General features: G+C 46.8%; 1 protein-coding gene across 2 annotated transcripts in view; it reads right to left on the bottom strand.

Annotated features, from left to right (window-relative positions):
- HERC3 (HECT and RLD domain containing E3 ubiquitin protein ligase 3) overlaps window positions 1–12,116 on the bottom strand; it is a 100,244-nt gene that overhangs the window by 72,793 nt on the left and 15,335 nt on the right. For both annotated transcript variants that reach the window (XM_045019364.1, XM_045019365.1), the window contains exon 2: window positions 6,589–6,852. In XM_045019364.1, coding sequence (XP_044875299.1) covers window positions 6,589–6,814 — 226 coding nt within the window. In that variant the 5' untranslated portion in view covers window positions 6,815–6,852. The remainder of the gene's footprint in view (window positions 1–6,588; window positions 6,853–12,116) is intronic.

The following is a 12,116-nucleotide window of genomic DNA, read 5'->3' as shown; positions in this document are numbered from 1 at the left end:
CCTTGTCGATCTGCAGCTCTACAGGCAATGGTGGGGTAAGGGAAGCACGGTTTTCTTTGCTTCCTGTTGCTAGAGGAAAGGTGCAAGCTTCCTTCTCCATCCTACCCCACCCCACATCTTAACATTATAGGCTTCCTGGGACCTGGCCCATTTGAAATAGTGGATCCTTATACGACGTGAGGACCAAGGATCCACAACGCCAAATGGAGCTGCTGGTACCATACCTCCAGGTACAAGGAAAAAAACCTGAATAATCAGAGCCTGTGTCTTTTAAATGGCTTAGCACACGTCTGGTGCGGCACGAATAATAACACAGCATACCATATGTTGGGATGGTGCCCAAATGGTGTGGCCGTACTGAACGAACGAAAGAGGATTCAGGGACCAAAATCTCTCTCTTAGCATCAGGCAGATAGCAGAGGTGAAACTGACTGGCTCCATGCTGCGGGTATGATCAGTACTGATCTTTGGGTCAGCAAATATGTCCACTTGAAAGCAAACAACATGTGCAGAACATCCTGAGTGGAGCATGGGCTGACCGGGGCATCTCGACCCTGTTGAAGGCCATCACACAGGGGGCTGAAGTGAAGGATTGATAAGGGAGTGAATGTGGGTTAATGTTCAGTTGGCACCACTTTGCAGTCTCCTCCTAAAGTATTAATTAGGTAAAAATTAGTAGCCACACCCCCACTGGGGATGCTTTTAAGACATGTGACTCCTTTGAGGAAAAAGAGTATAAAAATCAAGCAAATTAAATTAGTGATGGGGAATTTCTTAATTGACACTTAAAGAAGCAAAGCTGCTAGACAGAGTAGCCCAAACTCTGCTCCGTGGGCTCGAGTAGGACTGTGAGCCAGAGGAAAATCCGAGACAGACCAGAGAGCTGAGGAGACCGGACCTGGAGAGAAGAAATCGTCCATAGAAGTTGGTAACCACCTTCTCTGTTTGCCAAGCAGGAACTGTGTGAGGCTAGCACAGGCCTGTTTGTGTATGGTTGTGAAAGAGAGGCTCGCTAAGAGGAATGTATCGCTCTTACTGTATAGTTCTTTAATGTCTAACATAGGAGTTATGTGCTTAATGTAACCCTTTACCGCTTGTGTAATTCCTTCGCGAATGAACTGCAGTCTATGCAAGTTAATTACTGGGGACCTTTCAGTAATCTGCTCCACTGGGAGCCATTGAAGATCCATTTGGGGTCGTAGCCCCATGGGGCCAACACCATACACCCAGCAAGAACCCTTGCCTAGTGCCCCTCAACCTGTTCTGACACTTCCAGGCAAAAGCAACTGCTGTTGAAGCGACATGCCCCTTTCGGCAGCCGCACGAGCTGTGGATCACGCTGGGCAGCCAAGGTGAGACTGGACTCTAAGGAACCCAGGCCAAAGGAGAGAGAGCTTCTACACCCATGGGTGACTCAGTCGAAATGTACAAATGAAGTCTTGGGGAGCACATTTACATCTACTCCAATAAAAAGTCATCATGTGAAGTTGGAGATGTGTCAGACATTAAACTGGTAACTCTCGGGGCGGGGAGGACGGGGGACGGAAGAGAAGAGCACACAGGGGAGGAAATATACCCTGTCTTTGCAGAGGGTCCTTTCAATGGGGCTCTTCCACTTCTAACTGCTCTGCTCTGCCTATTCTGCACAAGTGGTCGAATCAGGGAGAAGGGAGTTAGCAGAAAAGCAGAAATCTCTACAAGTTCTACTCTGACAGCCTAGCCCCAGCGGGTCTGATACCCCAGACTGGAGGGAGGACCAGAGTCCAGCCTGTCAGATTGGGATTTTACCTGCTGTTCCTGTATGATTTTTGTATTACAGCCACGTGCCTGCCTGAGGTGACGATACACCCCACCTCTTAACTAACCACTTTCTGAGCCCTATTGCATCTCCAGAGCTGCTCTCTGAGAGTGCGGGACACTCATCCAGGAGGAGCTACCTGAACACACAGACACCCTACCGTCTGATGTTTAAGGACATTGACAGAAGGGGGCGTTATAAAGTGACCATCTGATTGATGGATGCACAGATGTGGGGCAGGAGAACACACTAGTCAGCTGGAATTAGGAAAGGGACAGAAAGTGGGACATTCAGAAGTGCTCAGCGCTGGCCTAACTCTGCTCGCATTGAAGTTGCTGGTGAAACTTCCATTGATTCAATGGGAGCAGAGTTAGGCTGATGTGCAGCGCTGTTGAAAGTCCCACCCAGAATTTCGCTAAAGAGCAGACGTCACCAGGGGAAGGAACCATCTTGGACGTGACGACAGGATGGCACGATCCCAAAACGCTACTGGAGGCTTTTGATGCAGCAACTGCAAAAAGCTCCCACGGGGCGATAAGGAGGGGGAATGGGAATCTCCCCTTAGAGATGCAAACCGTTGGGGGCCTGATCCTACCCCACCGACGTCACCGAGTTTTTCCCCACTGGCTTCAGAAGGCTCAGGACCGCCGAACGTTCTCCCTGTTCTCTGAGACAGCAAAGCCGTGTGGTAGGGCAACGTAAACCTTTCCACATTCCAGGTGGGGCTTGGCAGCTGCTCTTCCAGCCAAAGCTGCCCGGGAGACACAACAAATCTGTGTCTATCCTCTGGCCAGCTTGGGTTCAACAGCCTCCTAGGGGACCCTACCCACTTCTGGGGGTAACCCAGCCAGCCACAAACCCACTGGCATAGCTGGGATCACACACTATTTGCACTGCTTCAGCCACAGCCAGGTTGTGCCAATAAGCTAACAGGAGTTTGGGTACATATTGGGCCCCAAAGCCTAGATCAATGGAGAGTGCAGTAAAGTAACAGCACTGGCAGCCCTTTCCAGCAACGCTCAACAACTGGCCACCCGACTTCCCCCGCTGCTTTCCACCCTGCCCCCGACCACACACATGCAGGTGCTAAGATCAGAAGGGGACACAATCCCTCTCCTGCCAGCAGTTTGGGACGCCAGCGAGTATACCCATTCCGAAGCTCCCCTCACTTTGAGCAGGGGGTTGGACATGATGACCTCCTGAGGTCCCTTCCAACCTGATATTCTATGAAAGCGAAGCCTTATTTATGGATTCACAGTTTGCTAACAGAGAGTAGGACAATAAGCCAGGTCTTTCCGATGTCTAGCCATAAAAATCCAGGGGTGGGAGGGCAGCCGGAATACCCAGTTCCTATCGCCCCTACTCACAAGTTAAGCTTAGTAACTTGGGCCCTGACCTTGCAGGCAGGCCTCCTGCAGCCAATGGAGCAGCAGGCTGGGAGCCTTCAGGAGCTTTAAAACCACTCTCACCATTCAAACTCTTGTATGTGTATAAAGAAACTAGGAATCAGAGACGGGAAGATGCTTTCCTTTCTTTTCGAGTACTGTGCTCCTGAGCATCGCCAGCTACCTTTCACATAGTTAGCACTAAACCCTGGAGAGATGCGACCCAAAGCACTGCTTTGAACCATAGCATGAGCGACACAATGACTTACAAATGACACTGAAATGCTCTCAGAAAGCATGTGGTTTGGGTAACGTTTTCAAAAGCAATTAAATATTTGAGATAATCAGCAGTAGGAGCAATGGCTCTGTGGTTATGCTGGAGAGGCGAACTTGGGATCAATCCAAGGGCTTCCTATCCCATCCTCCCAATCCCACACTGCAGCCTTGGCAAAATCTTTATGGGAAGCAGCATGATCTAGCGGACAGAGCACCATACTTGGATTCAGGACAGCGGGATTCTATTCTGAATGCAGACACTGGTATGACCTAGGGCAAATCACCTGACCTCTTTGTGTCTCCGTTTTCCCTCCCACCTTTGTCTATTTTGTGAATTTAGACTGAAAACTCTGTACAGTCTGTCTCTTATTATGTCACCATATAGTACCTTTGCATAGAAGACCCAAGCAAGGTCAGGGTGCCATTATGTGCAACAGCAACACAACTAATCAATAAGATCTGTGGGAAGAAATATTTGTATCCAGCTGAATAAAAATGACCCAAGTGGGCACTAAGCCACACAAGTGTGTGATTTTTAAATTTTAGTCTCTGATTCTCGGTGGGATTTTCAAAAATGCTGCAGTCACAGAGGAGCACAAGTCCCAAAGTCAGTGGGATTTGTGCTCCTAAGTGAGTTAGGCACTTCTGAAACCCCATCCTCCATAAATAACAAATTGAAAAATAAGTTGTAGGACCAAAGGAATTGCAATAGGACAAGGGAACTCAACCATTTCCAAGTCACCCGCCAACTTTTTTTTTTTATTTGGGCCACTCCCCCTTTACAAAATGAGTGTGGCTCTTTGTTTTCTGTTTTTATTTTATTTAATTTGTTTTTTGGGAATGTATCCGTGTTTATTACTACGGCAACAAAAACAGGTAAAAAAATCAGTGGAAAAAGCAATTCATAATTTTTCTGGGTAACTATGGGGGTTTATTTTGGTGGCCGGAAAGACTGGGGGGGAAAGTATTCAGTAGATGAAAGCTTTGATGAATGGAATTCAATGTGGTTTGCTGCAGAACTAAAACCGAACTCAAAACACACCACCACCTCTGAGTTTAAGAAACCAATATACCTCTACTCCCCAAATAAAACTTTTCATTTCAATAAACAGTTTACTGTTGCAGACTTAGAACTATTAGGCCTATAAATACTTACATTTAATAACTGGGCCACACCATCTGCAGCACACACACAACTTCATCCTTTTCTCCTGGTTTTGTTTTTTTTTAAACTTTTGAATACGTCCTTGTGTTCTGAAGCATATTGTGACACAGATTTTTGTTGCCTTCCCATTTTAGTGTGTCAGAGCTTTAAACCGTTATCTGCTAAAAAGTTCAAATGTCTCTGTGGCTGCTACCCGAGCTACTGTGGATAGGCTGCTATTTATCTACCTCAATCAGAGCTAGCGTGAGTATGAACGTGTGAGCAGGGGAATCACACCTCTACCTCGCAGGGCAGAAATAGCCTTGACCTGGATTGGGGATGCCTGGGAGGGAAGTGTTGGTTTGGAGTTGTTCTTTTTTTAAACCGTTTAATATTCTGTTTTCAGTGAAAATCACAGCCAAGAACTCCAGCTCTTTGGACCACACTGGAGTGAGAAAGATATAAAGCAGCTCCAAGCAAACTGGGATGTTACTGTTAGAGAGATCAGTTTTATGAAGGTCTGTAACTCCTTCCAAAAAAATAAAGGTAAGGGGATTGACTCACCCTTGTGGGCACATGGGAGGGGAGGGGTTGAGAACCCACAATTTGTACACACAGGCTCTGCTGGCTAACACAGAATGGGGAGGCAAGTTTGTGTGTGTGTGTGTTGGGGGGGGGAATACCTTGTTCCAGAGGTGGAGGGACAGGGACAGACTGTGGCACAGATTCTTCTGAGAATCCTGTCAGATGGGGTCCCTACCCCACACAGGCATAGAAGGGGTTAATCATGCCCTGCCCCAGAAGGAGCAATGGAGGTGAGTCCTTGTGTGAAGCACAGCCAATCAGGGAAGAGTTGTAGGGAGCAACCAATCTGGGCCCAGCAGGCTCAGATAAAAGGGAACTGCAAGGCAGAGTAAGATCAGTTTCTCTCATGGAGCCCAGGGAATAAGGGCTGGGAGAACTAAGCACCTTGGACAGAGCAGCTGCTGGCAGGAACCAGGGAAGCAAGATGGAGCTCCTGGCTGGCTGCTGGGACTGAGCAGCTGAGTGCCCTGAGGTGAGGGTGAAGAAGGTGCTGGGGTCATGGGGAAGTGGCCCAGGGAAATAGAGCAGCCTTGACGGAGGGCACAGAAGAGCACAGGAGACGGCCCGGGTCCCCACTACTCGCCACTGGGGAAGTGGCTGGACTGTTGGACAGTGAAACACAGATGATGACCTAGCTGGAGTCGCAAAGAAGTCACTGCACTTCTGGGAGCTGAGAGGAGCCATAGGCGGGAACAGAGACAGAGTGCTGGTGTGCAAACCACAGATGTGAACGTCGGCCTCGAGCTAATCCCCAACTCGATCAGGAGGAGGCACCAGTCTGGCGATGAAGCTGTACCCCGTGACACCCTGCTACAGGGTTCTCAGAAGACACCCTCTTGTTTCCCACCTGTCTAAAGAAACCCTGCTATCAGCAGCTGTGCTAAAAATAGGCTCACTCCCACTAATAGCAATGACCAAGCTTCCACTGATACAGGAGCAGGAGCAGCCCCCAGGGTTGCTCCCAGCAGGATGTCAACCCCTACACTAATGAGACCTTTGATTCTGGGGAACACAGTGAAGTCTGAGAGGCAGGGGAGAGCCCTGTAACTAACAGCCTTCCCTTGCTACAACGCTAAGAGAAAGCAAGTCACATTTACACAAAGTAGGAAACTTCTGCCCCAGATCGTCTATGCCCGTATTGACGCCTCTACCATTGTGCAGTGCTTCGATACATCATGGTTATTTCTCTCCTCACCCCACCGTTCTATAGGTATAGATTCCAATGACCAAACCCACCTTATTCAGCACCCTAATTCTATACAACTAAGCATGCCCGTCAGCTCCAGTCATTGTTGAGTCACAAAGAACTCATACAAGAGTTTTCACATGAAGAATCAAACAAACACGTGCCCCACCACTGCAGCTGGTGTTTGAAGTAGCCAAAAAAAAAATCCATGTACCTGGCTTGCTTCCCTCTCTCTGATGGCCTAGCTGTCCTTTGGTGTTCAAGCCACAGGTGTAAACTTCTCCATTCTCCAGTAAGAAAACAGAATGGTTTCCTCCACAAGCCACCTCCTTGATGTTTCGGTCGTGAATGAATCCATACACCTGTGGCTCAGGGATGATTGCTTGGAGATTGCTACCTATCCCAGGTTGGCCAAAAGACCAACATCCCCAACATAACATTTTCTCTCCCTTCAGCAAGTCATGTAGCTTTTTCCTTCCTGGGGAAGAAGAGAAATGAAAAGTGATGAACAAGTGATGCAACCACATCCTGTTCTCAGAAGGACGCGGAACCAACAGAAAAATATTTCCTGTCTAATCCCGTCATGTCTGTGTATTTGCTACATGGATTCACCTTTAACCCTTACCAATAAATAGGGCATTAGACAGTAGAATGAGGACTCATGGGCTCCACTCCCCGCTCTGCTATAGACTCAGTGTGTCACAGCTACTGTGCCTTATTTAGCTGCCCAGGCAATATATTGTAGGGATATTAAAGAAGGTTTATATTAAACATGGTTTATATGAGAAATGATTTATTGATTTATTGTTAATTAATACTTTATAACTTAAGGTTTATGTTAGAAGTAAATTTGTGATTCCCAACATTTAGCTTCTAACCTGCAAGCCACCAGCTGTGTCTGTGTAAAGCCTGCTCAAAGAGATACTTGGTATAAAACTTGTTAAGCTCAAAGAAATACTTTGTATAAAACTTGTTAAACATTAATTATCTCTAAGTAAGCCAAAACAGCAAAGAATCCTGTGGCACCTTATAGACTAACAGACGTTTTGCAGCATGAGCTTTCGTGGGTGAATACATCTGATGCATCTGAAGAAGTGGGTATTCACCCACGAAAGCTCATGCTGCAAAACGTCTGTTAGTCTATAAGGTGCCACAGGATTCTTTGCTGCTTTTACAGATCCAGACTAACACGGCTATCCCTCTGATACTTAAGCCAAAACAGTAGCTGTTATAGTATATAGATAGAGACCCCCACCCTCTGTAAGTTTTCATCTCACTTTATCTTTGCTTGTTAAAAGACAGGGAGTCTCACATAAATTGGTAACACCCCAAAAGGTAAAGAGACAGTGAAATAGATGTGATTAAGATAGAGAATGTATGTGAATGCATGCCTAGTTTAAACAATGAATGAATGGTTAGGGAGTCACCAGCCTGAAGAATTCAGTGTCGGCTGAAGAAGGTGTCAAGTGGGATCAACCAGATGACCCCCGGAGGGCAAACTGGAATCCACCCACCACACCTCAAAGGAAGGAAAAACAAAACATCTAATAACATGGAGCCAGCCATCTGCTGATTGATTTAGCAACAGCAAAATGAAGCAACTCTCATGAACTGACATAGGAATAAATTCCTATAAAACTGGACTCTAAAGACTGAGGACTTTGAGTCTATGGTTCTGCTGCCAGCCTCCAGGAGCATCAGATGCATCTGACACAGACTCAGCTCCATCCTCATGACCAAGATACCTGGCCAGTAACTTGGCATGAGCAACATCTAGGCTGGTAACTATAACATCTATACAGAACCTGAATGAATGATTGTGTGGATGAATATATGTGTGTGTGTGTGTGTGTGTGTGTGTGTGTGTGTGTGTGTGTTTGTATAAGGAATAATTAGTAATAGAAACAAGTAGGAAAACATTGTCTTTTGTTTTGTTATGGTATTTACAATAAATGTGGCATCTTTGCCTTATCCCTCTTGATAAGATCCTGCTGGTTTTTATTATATTGATATAACAATATAAGATGAGGATATGGTGCTTACTTTTTAAAGTGTTTTGAGATCTAGCAGGGAAAAGCACTATACGAGAGTGCTAAGTATTGTTATTTAGACAAAACTATTCTTCCTCTGACCCTTAAAAACCCACTACAATGTTCTAAACTAATGGCTCAAAACACAGCAGGGATAGCTCAGTGGTTTGAGCATTGGCCTGCTAAACCCAGGTTGTGAGTTCAATCTTTGAGGGGGGCCATCAGGGGCAAAACTCTGTCTGGGGACTGGTCCTGCTTTGAGTAGGGCGTTGGACTAGATGACCTCCTGAGGTCCCTTCCAACCCTCATATTCTATGATAGTGCAATGTTTTGGGCAATTACAATAGACCACCTTTTCAAAGGATGACATCTGCAAAGAAGTTATTTGAACAGGTCCTGATTAGATTGATCTCAATTATTTACAGGGTACTGGCCACGTGCAATACCATAGTACACTACTAGCTGAGAAATCCAGGCAGAGAAGGGATTTGCACTACTGAGCATAACCAAAACACGTTTGTGTGTGCACACACGTCCTCCCACCCACCCCATGGCCATGAAGTGTCCAGGAGAAAGGATGCACCATATATAATTCCCATGGAGCATCACAACAGTAGTTTAGCACCTAACAGAGCTGTACAAACAAGATACTGATGTGAAGTGACTTGCCCAAACCTGTATACTAGAACACCTGGCTCCCCCCCCGCCTCTGTTGGGTCCACTAAACCATCTAACAGACAGCACCTTCTGAGGGAACAGTAACATGGGACAAAGAAACAAAGATAGACAGAAGAGGAAGAAAAGAAGAAAACATGAAGTCAGCCAGTACTTGACAATGCCATAAGCCAGGGGTGGCCAACCTGTGGCTCCGGAGCCGCATGCGGCTCTTCAGAAGTTAATATGCGGCACCTTGTATAGGCACCGACTCCAGGGATGGAGCTACAGGCACCAAATGTCCAATGTGCTGGGGGGGGGGGGTGTGCTCACTGCTCAACCCCTGGCTGTGCCACAGACCCTGCCCCCACTCCACCCCTTCCCACGCCCTCCCCTCAGCCTGCCGTGCCCTCGCTCCTTACCCCTTCCCCCCAGAGCCTCCTGCATGGGAGGTGATCAGGAGGTGCAGGGAGGGGGGAGGCGCTGATCAGCGGGGCTGCCGGTGGGTGGGAGGTGCTGGGAGCGGGAGACATATTACTGTGGCTCTTTGGCAATGTACACTGGTAAATTTTGGCTCCTTCTCAGGCTCAAGTTGGCCACTCCTGCCAGAAGCCAAGCTCACTCCTGGTTTATACCTGGCAGCAGCAAGAGGAACAATCTCTCATTCCAGAAGAAGCGACTGTGAGACTTTTTGTAAATTCTCCCATCAGGCCTAATCTCAAAGTATTTGGGTCATTTGTTAAAACATGTTGCACTAACAATAAAACTCCACCCCTGAAGCCTCAGCAAACTCCTTTGGCTGCTCTAGGAATACAACAGGACTGATTCAAGGTTACTGTTTTGGGGGAGGAAGGTGAGGGGGGAAGAGAAGGAAATAGCCTGGGGATCGAGGCCCTAAACATTTGAGTGATCATCTCTCACCCTATCTTGGTTGAGGTCAGCTGAGGTGACCTGCTCTCAATTCCACTAAGGCAGGACTGAGAAGGGTGGAGTTTTCTCCTGGAATGGGTATGGGAGAGTCCCTTCCTGGGGTTGCTTTAGAACATGCTGCAAATCCCATTGGTCTTTGTTGGCCTTTTTATTTAAACTTTCAGGGCTGTTCCCTCCCAGCCATCCCCCCGCCCCCTCCAAATCCACCCATGGTATAGACTAAATCCTCTGCACCAGTGGGGAACTGCTCCTTCTGAACAGTGAAAGTCGCCTGTCAGGATTCCTCCTGTGCCAGCTGACAGGGCTCTGTCCACCTGTGCAAATTGATTCTTCCATGTATTTTGGGTTTTAATTATACTGGACATAGATGCCGGGTGAAAGACAACTTGCACAGTAGCTGACACTAAAACAGATCCCAGCTGATACGCACCAGGCAGTGATAACTAAGTGCACCACAGCAGTTCCCTAAGAACAGGCAATACTGCAGCGCAGTAAAAGTGGTGTGCGCGCATTTTTGATGGTTTGTTTTTCAAATGATATCTACTTGTAGTAAACTCACATTCCCGCTCCAAGAAGCCCATCATCCAACCTCTGGGTAGCAACACAGCCAGTGCGATCCAGAGTGAGGCCACAGCTTCAACGTTCGCTCTGGGACATGACTCTCTTCCCAGCATGAAACCTGCTTGACAGCTATCCACACAACAGCAGCCCTACATGTCCAAGTCCAAAATCTGTGATAGTGAAAACAGGTGCTGCTCCACTGACTGTAAGAGTCGCACCAACATTAAATTTGGTCTCCAGCATTTGTTTATACAGGTAAGCTACGTTGATTTCTTACAATATATTAGCTATATATTAATCTTCTGGGTGTGTATATAGGAGCTGGATACACACACACACACTCCGCTCCCCAAGAGTTGCAGGGCTATGGTTTGGGGAGAGCTGGCTATTTTGTTTCCAGCTGCTAAAGTTAAAAATAGATCGAATAATTATTTCCCCTAATTTAATTTTCCATGTAAGCAATTGCAGCAATTGCCACAGGGATGGTAAGTGATTGACAATTGGAGAGAATGTGGCCACCAAGAGCATCTCTTAAAACAGGATCCATGCAATGAAAAAATTTGAGAACCTCTGTAATATAAATACAAACTAGGGTCCAGATTTTCAAAGGGCCTCAGCCCCCATTTAGCCCCATAAATTAAGTGGCCAGGTTTTCAAGTGCAGAAGAACCAGCAGCTCCTACTGAAAACAATGGGAGATGCTGGTGCTGAGCTCTTTTGAAAGCATGGTGGTATAACTGACCACAAACATGAGTTTTCTAAACAGTTTTTAGGAGGGCACTGGAAAGGGCACCTTTGTGTCTCTCAAGCTTTTTTACTGACACTTCCCAGGAAGTGCTATATTTGCAGGAAGCAGAACAAGACACAAATGCAGCATCTATTTGAAAGAATGACAAATCAGAAGATTTTCCAAAGGTCCCGTAAGTCCCGGCCTGTTACTGCTTTATTTCTAAGATGTGCATTTTAAAGTTTAAATTAAAATTCTTTGTTTTTTATAAATGCATTACGCAAGAATGCTGCAAGTTTTGTGTGTCGTATGTTCAAATGGGCGCAGTGTTTGCTGTATACTTATCCACAAGACTCAAAATGGAAGCTTCCTGCTCCACTGCCGATTCTATTTAAGGTTTTTACTCTTCCTTGCCATTAATGTCGTGAGTGGAAACTTCATGTTGTTTTGGGAGTTTGAGTCTGAAAGCTCTATTAAAAAAAACTTTGGCCTTGTCTACACAACACAGTTTTGTCAACAAAAGTCAGCTTGTGTCGATAAAACAATGGAGGTGACCGCACCGAAATGCTCCTCCCACAGATGTAACTCCCCTGCTACGCCGACATAATAAAACCGCCTCGACGAGCGGCTCAGAGCTTTTTGCGACGCAGTTAGAGTGACGCAGCGCCAGCATAGCCCTGCGGTTAGTTATGTCACCCTAATTGGACATATGTCCCTCGGCCCGTGCCGCTTCCTGCAGCTCCCATTGGCCTGGAGCAGCAAACCGCAGCCACTGGGAGCTGTAATCAGCTGAACCTGCAGACACGGCAGGTAAACAAACCGGCCCCACCCACCAGGGGCT

This window comes from Mauremys mutica, chromosome 5 (assembly GCF_020497125.1).
Source record: "Mauremys mutica isolate MM-2020 ecotype Southern chromosome 5, ASM2049712v1, whole genome shotgun sequence".
Classification (NCBI taxonomy): domain Eukaryota; kingdom Metazoa; phylum Chordata; order Testudines; family Geoemydidae; genus Mauremys; species Mauremys mutica.
The sequence above is the reverse complement of the archived record's forward strand: the minus strand, read 5'-3'. Positions and strand labels throughout refer to the sequence as shown.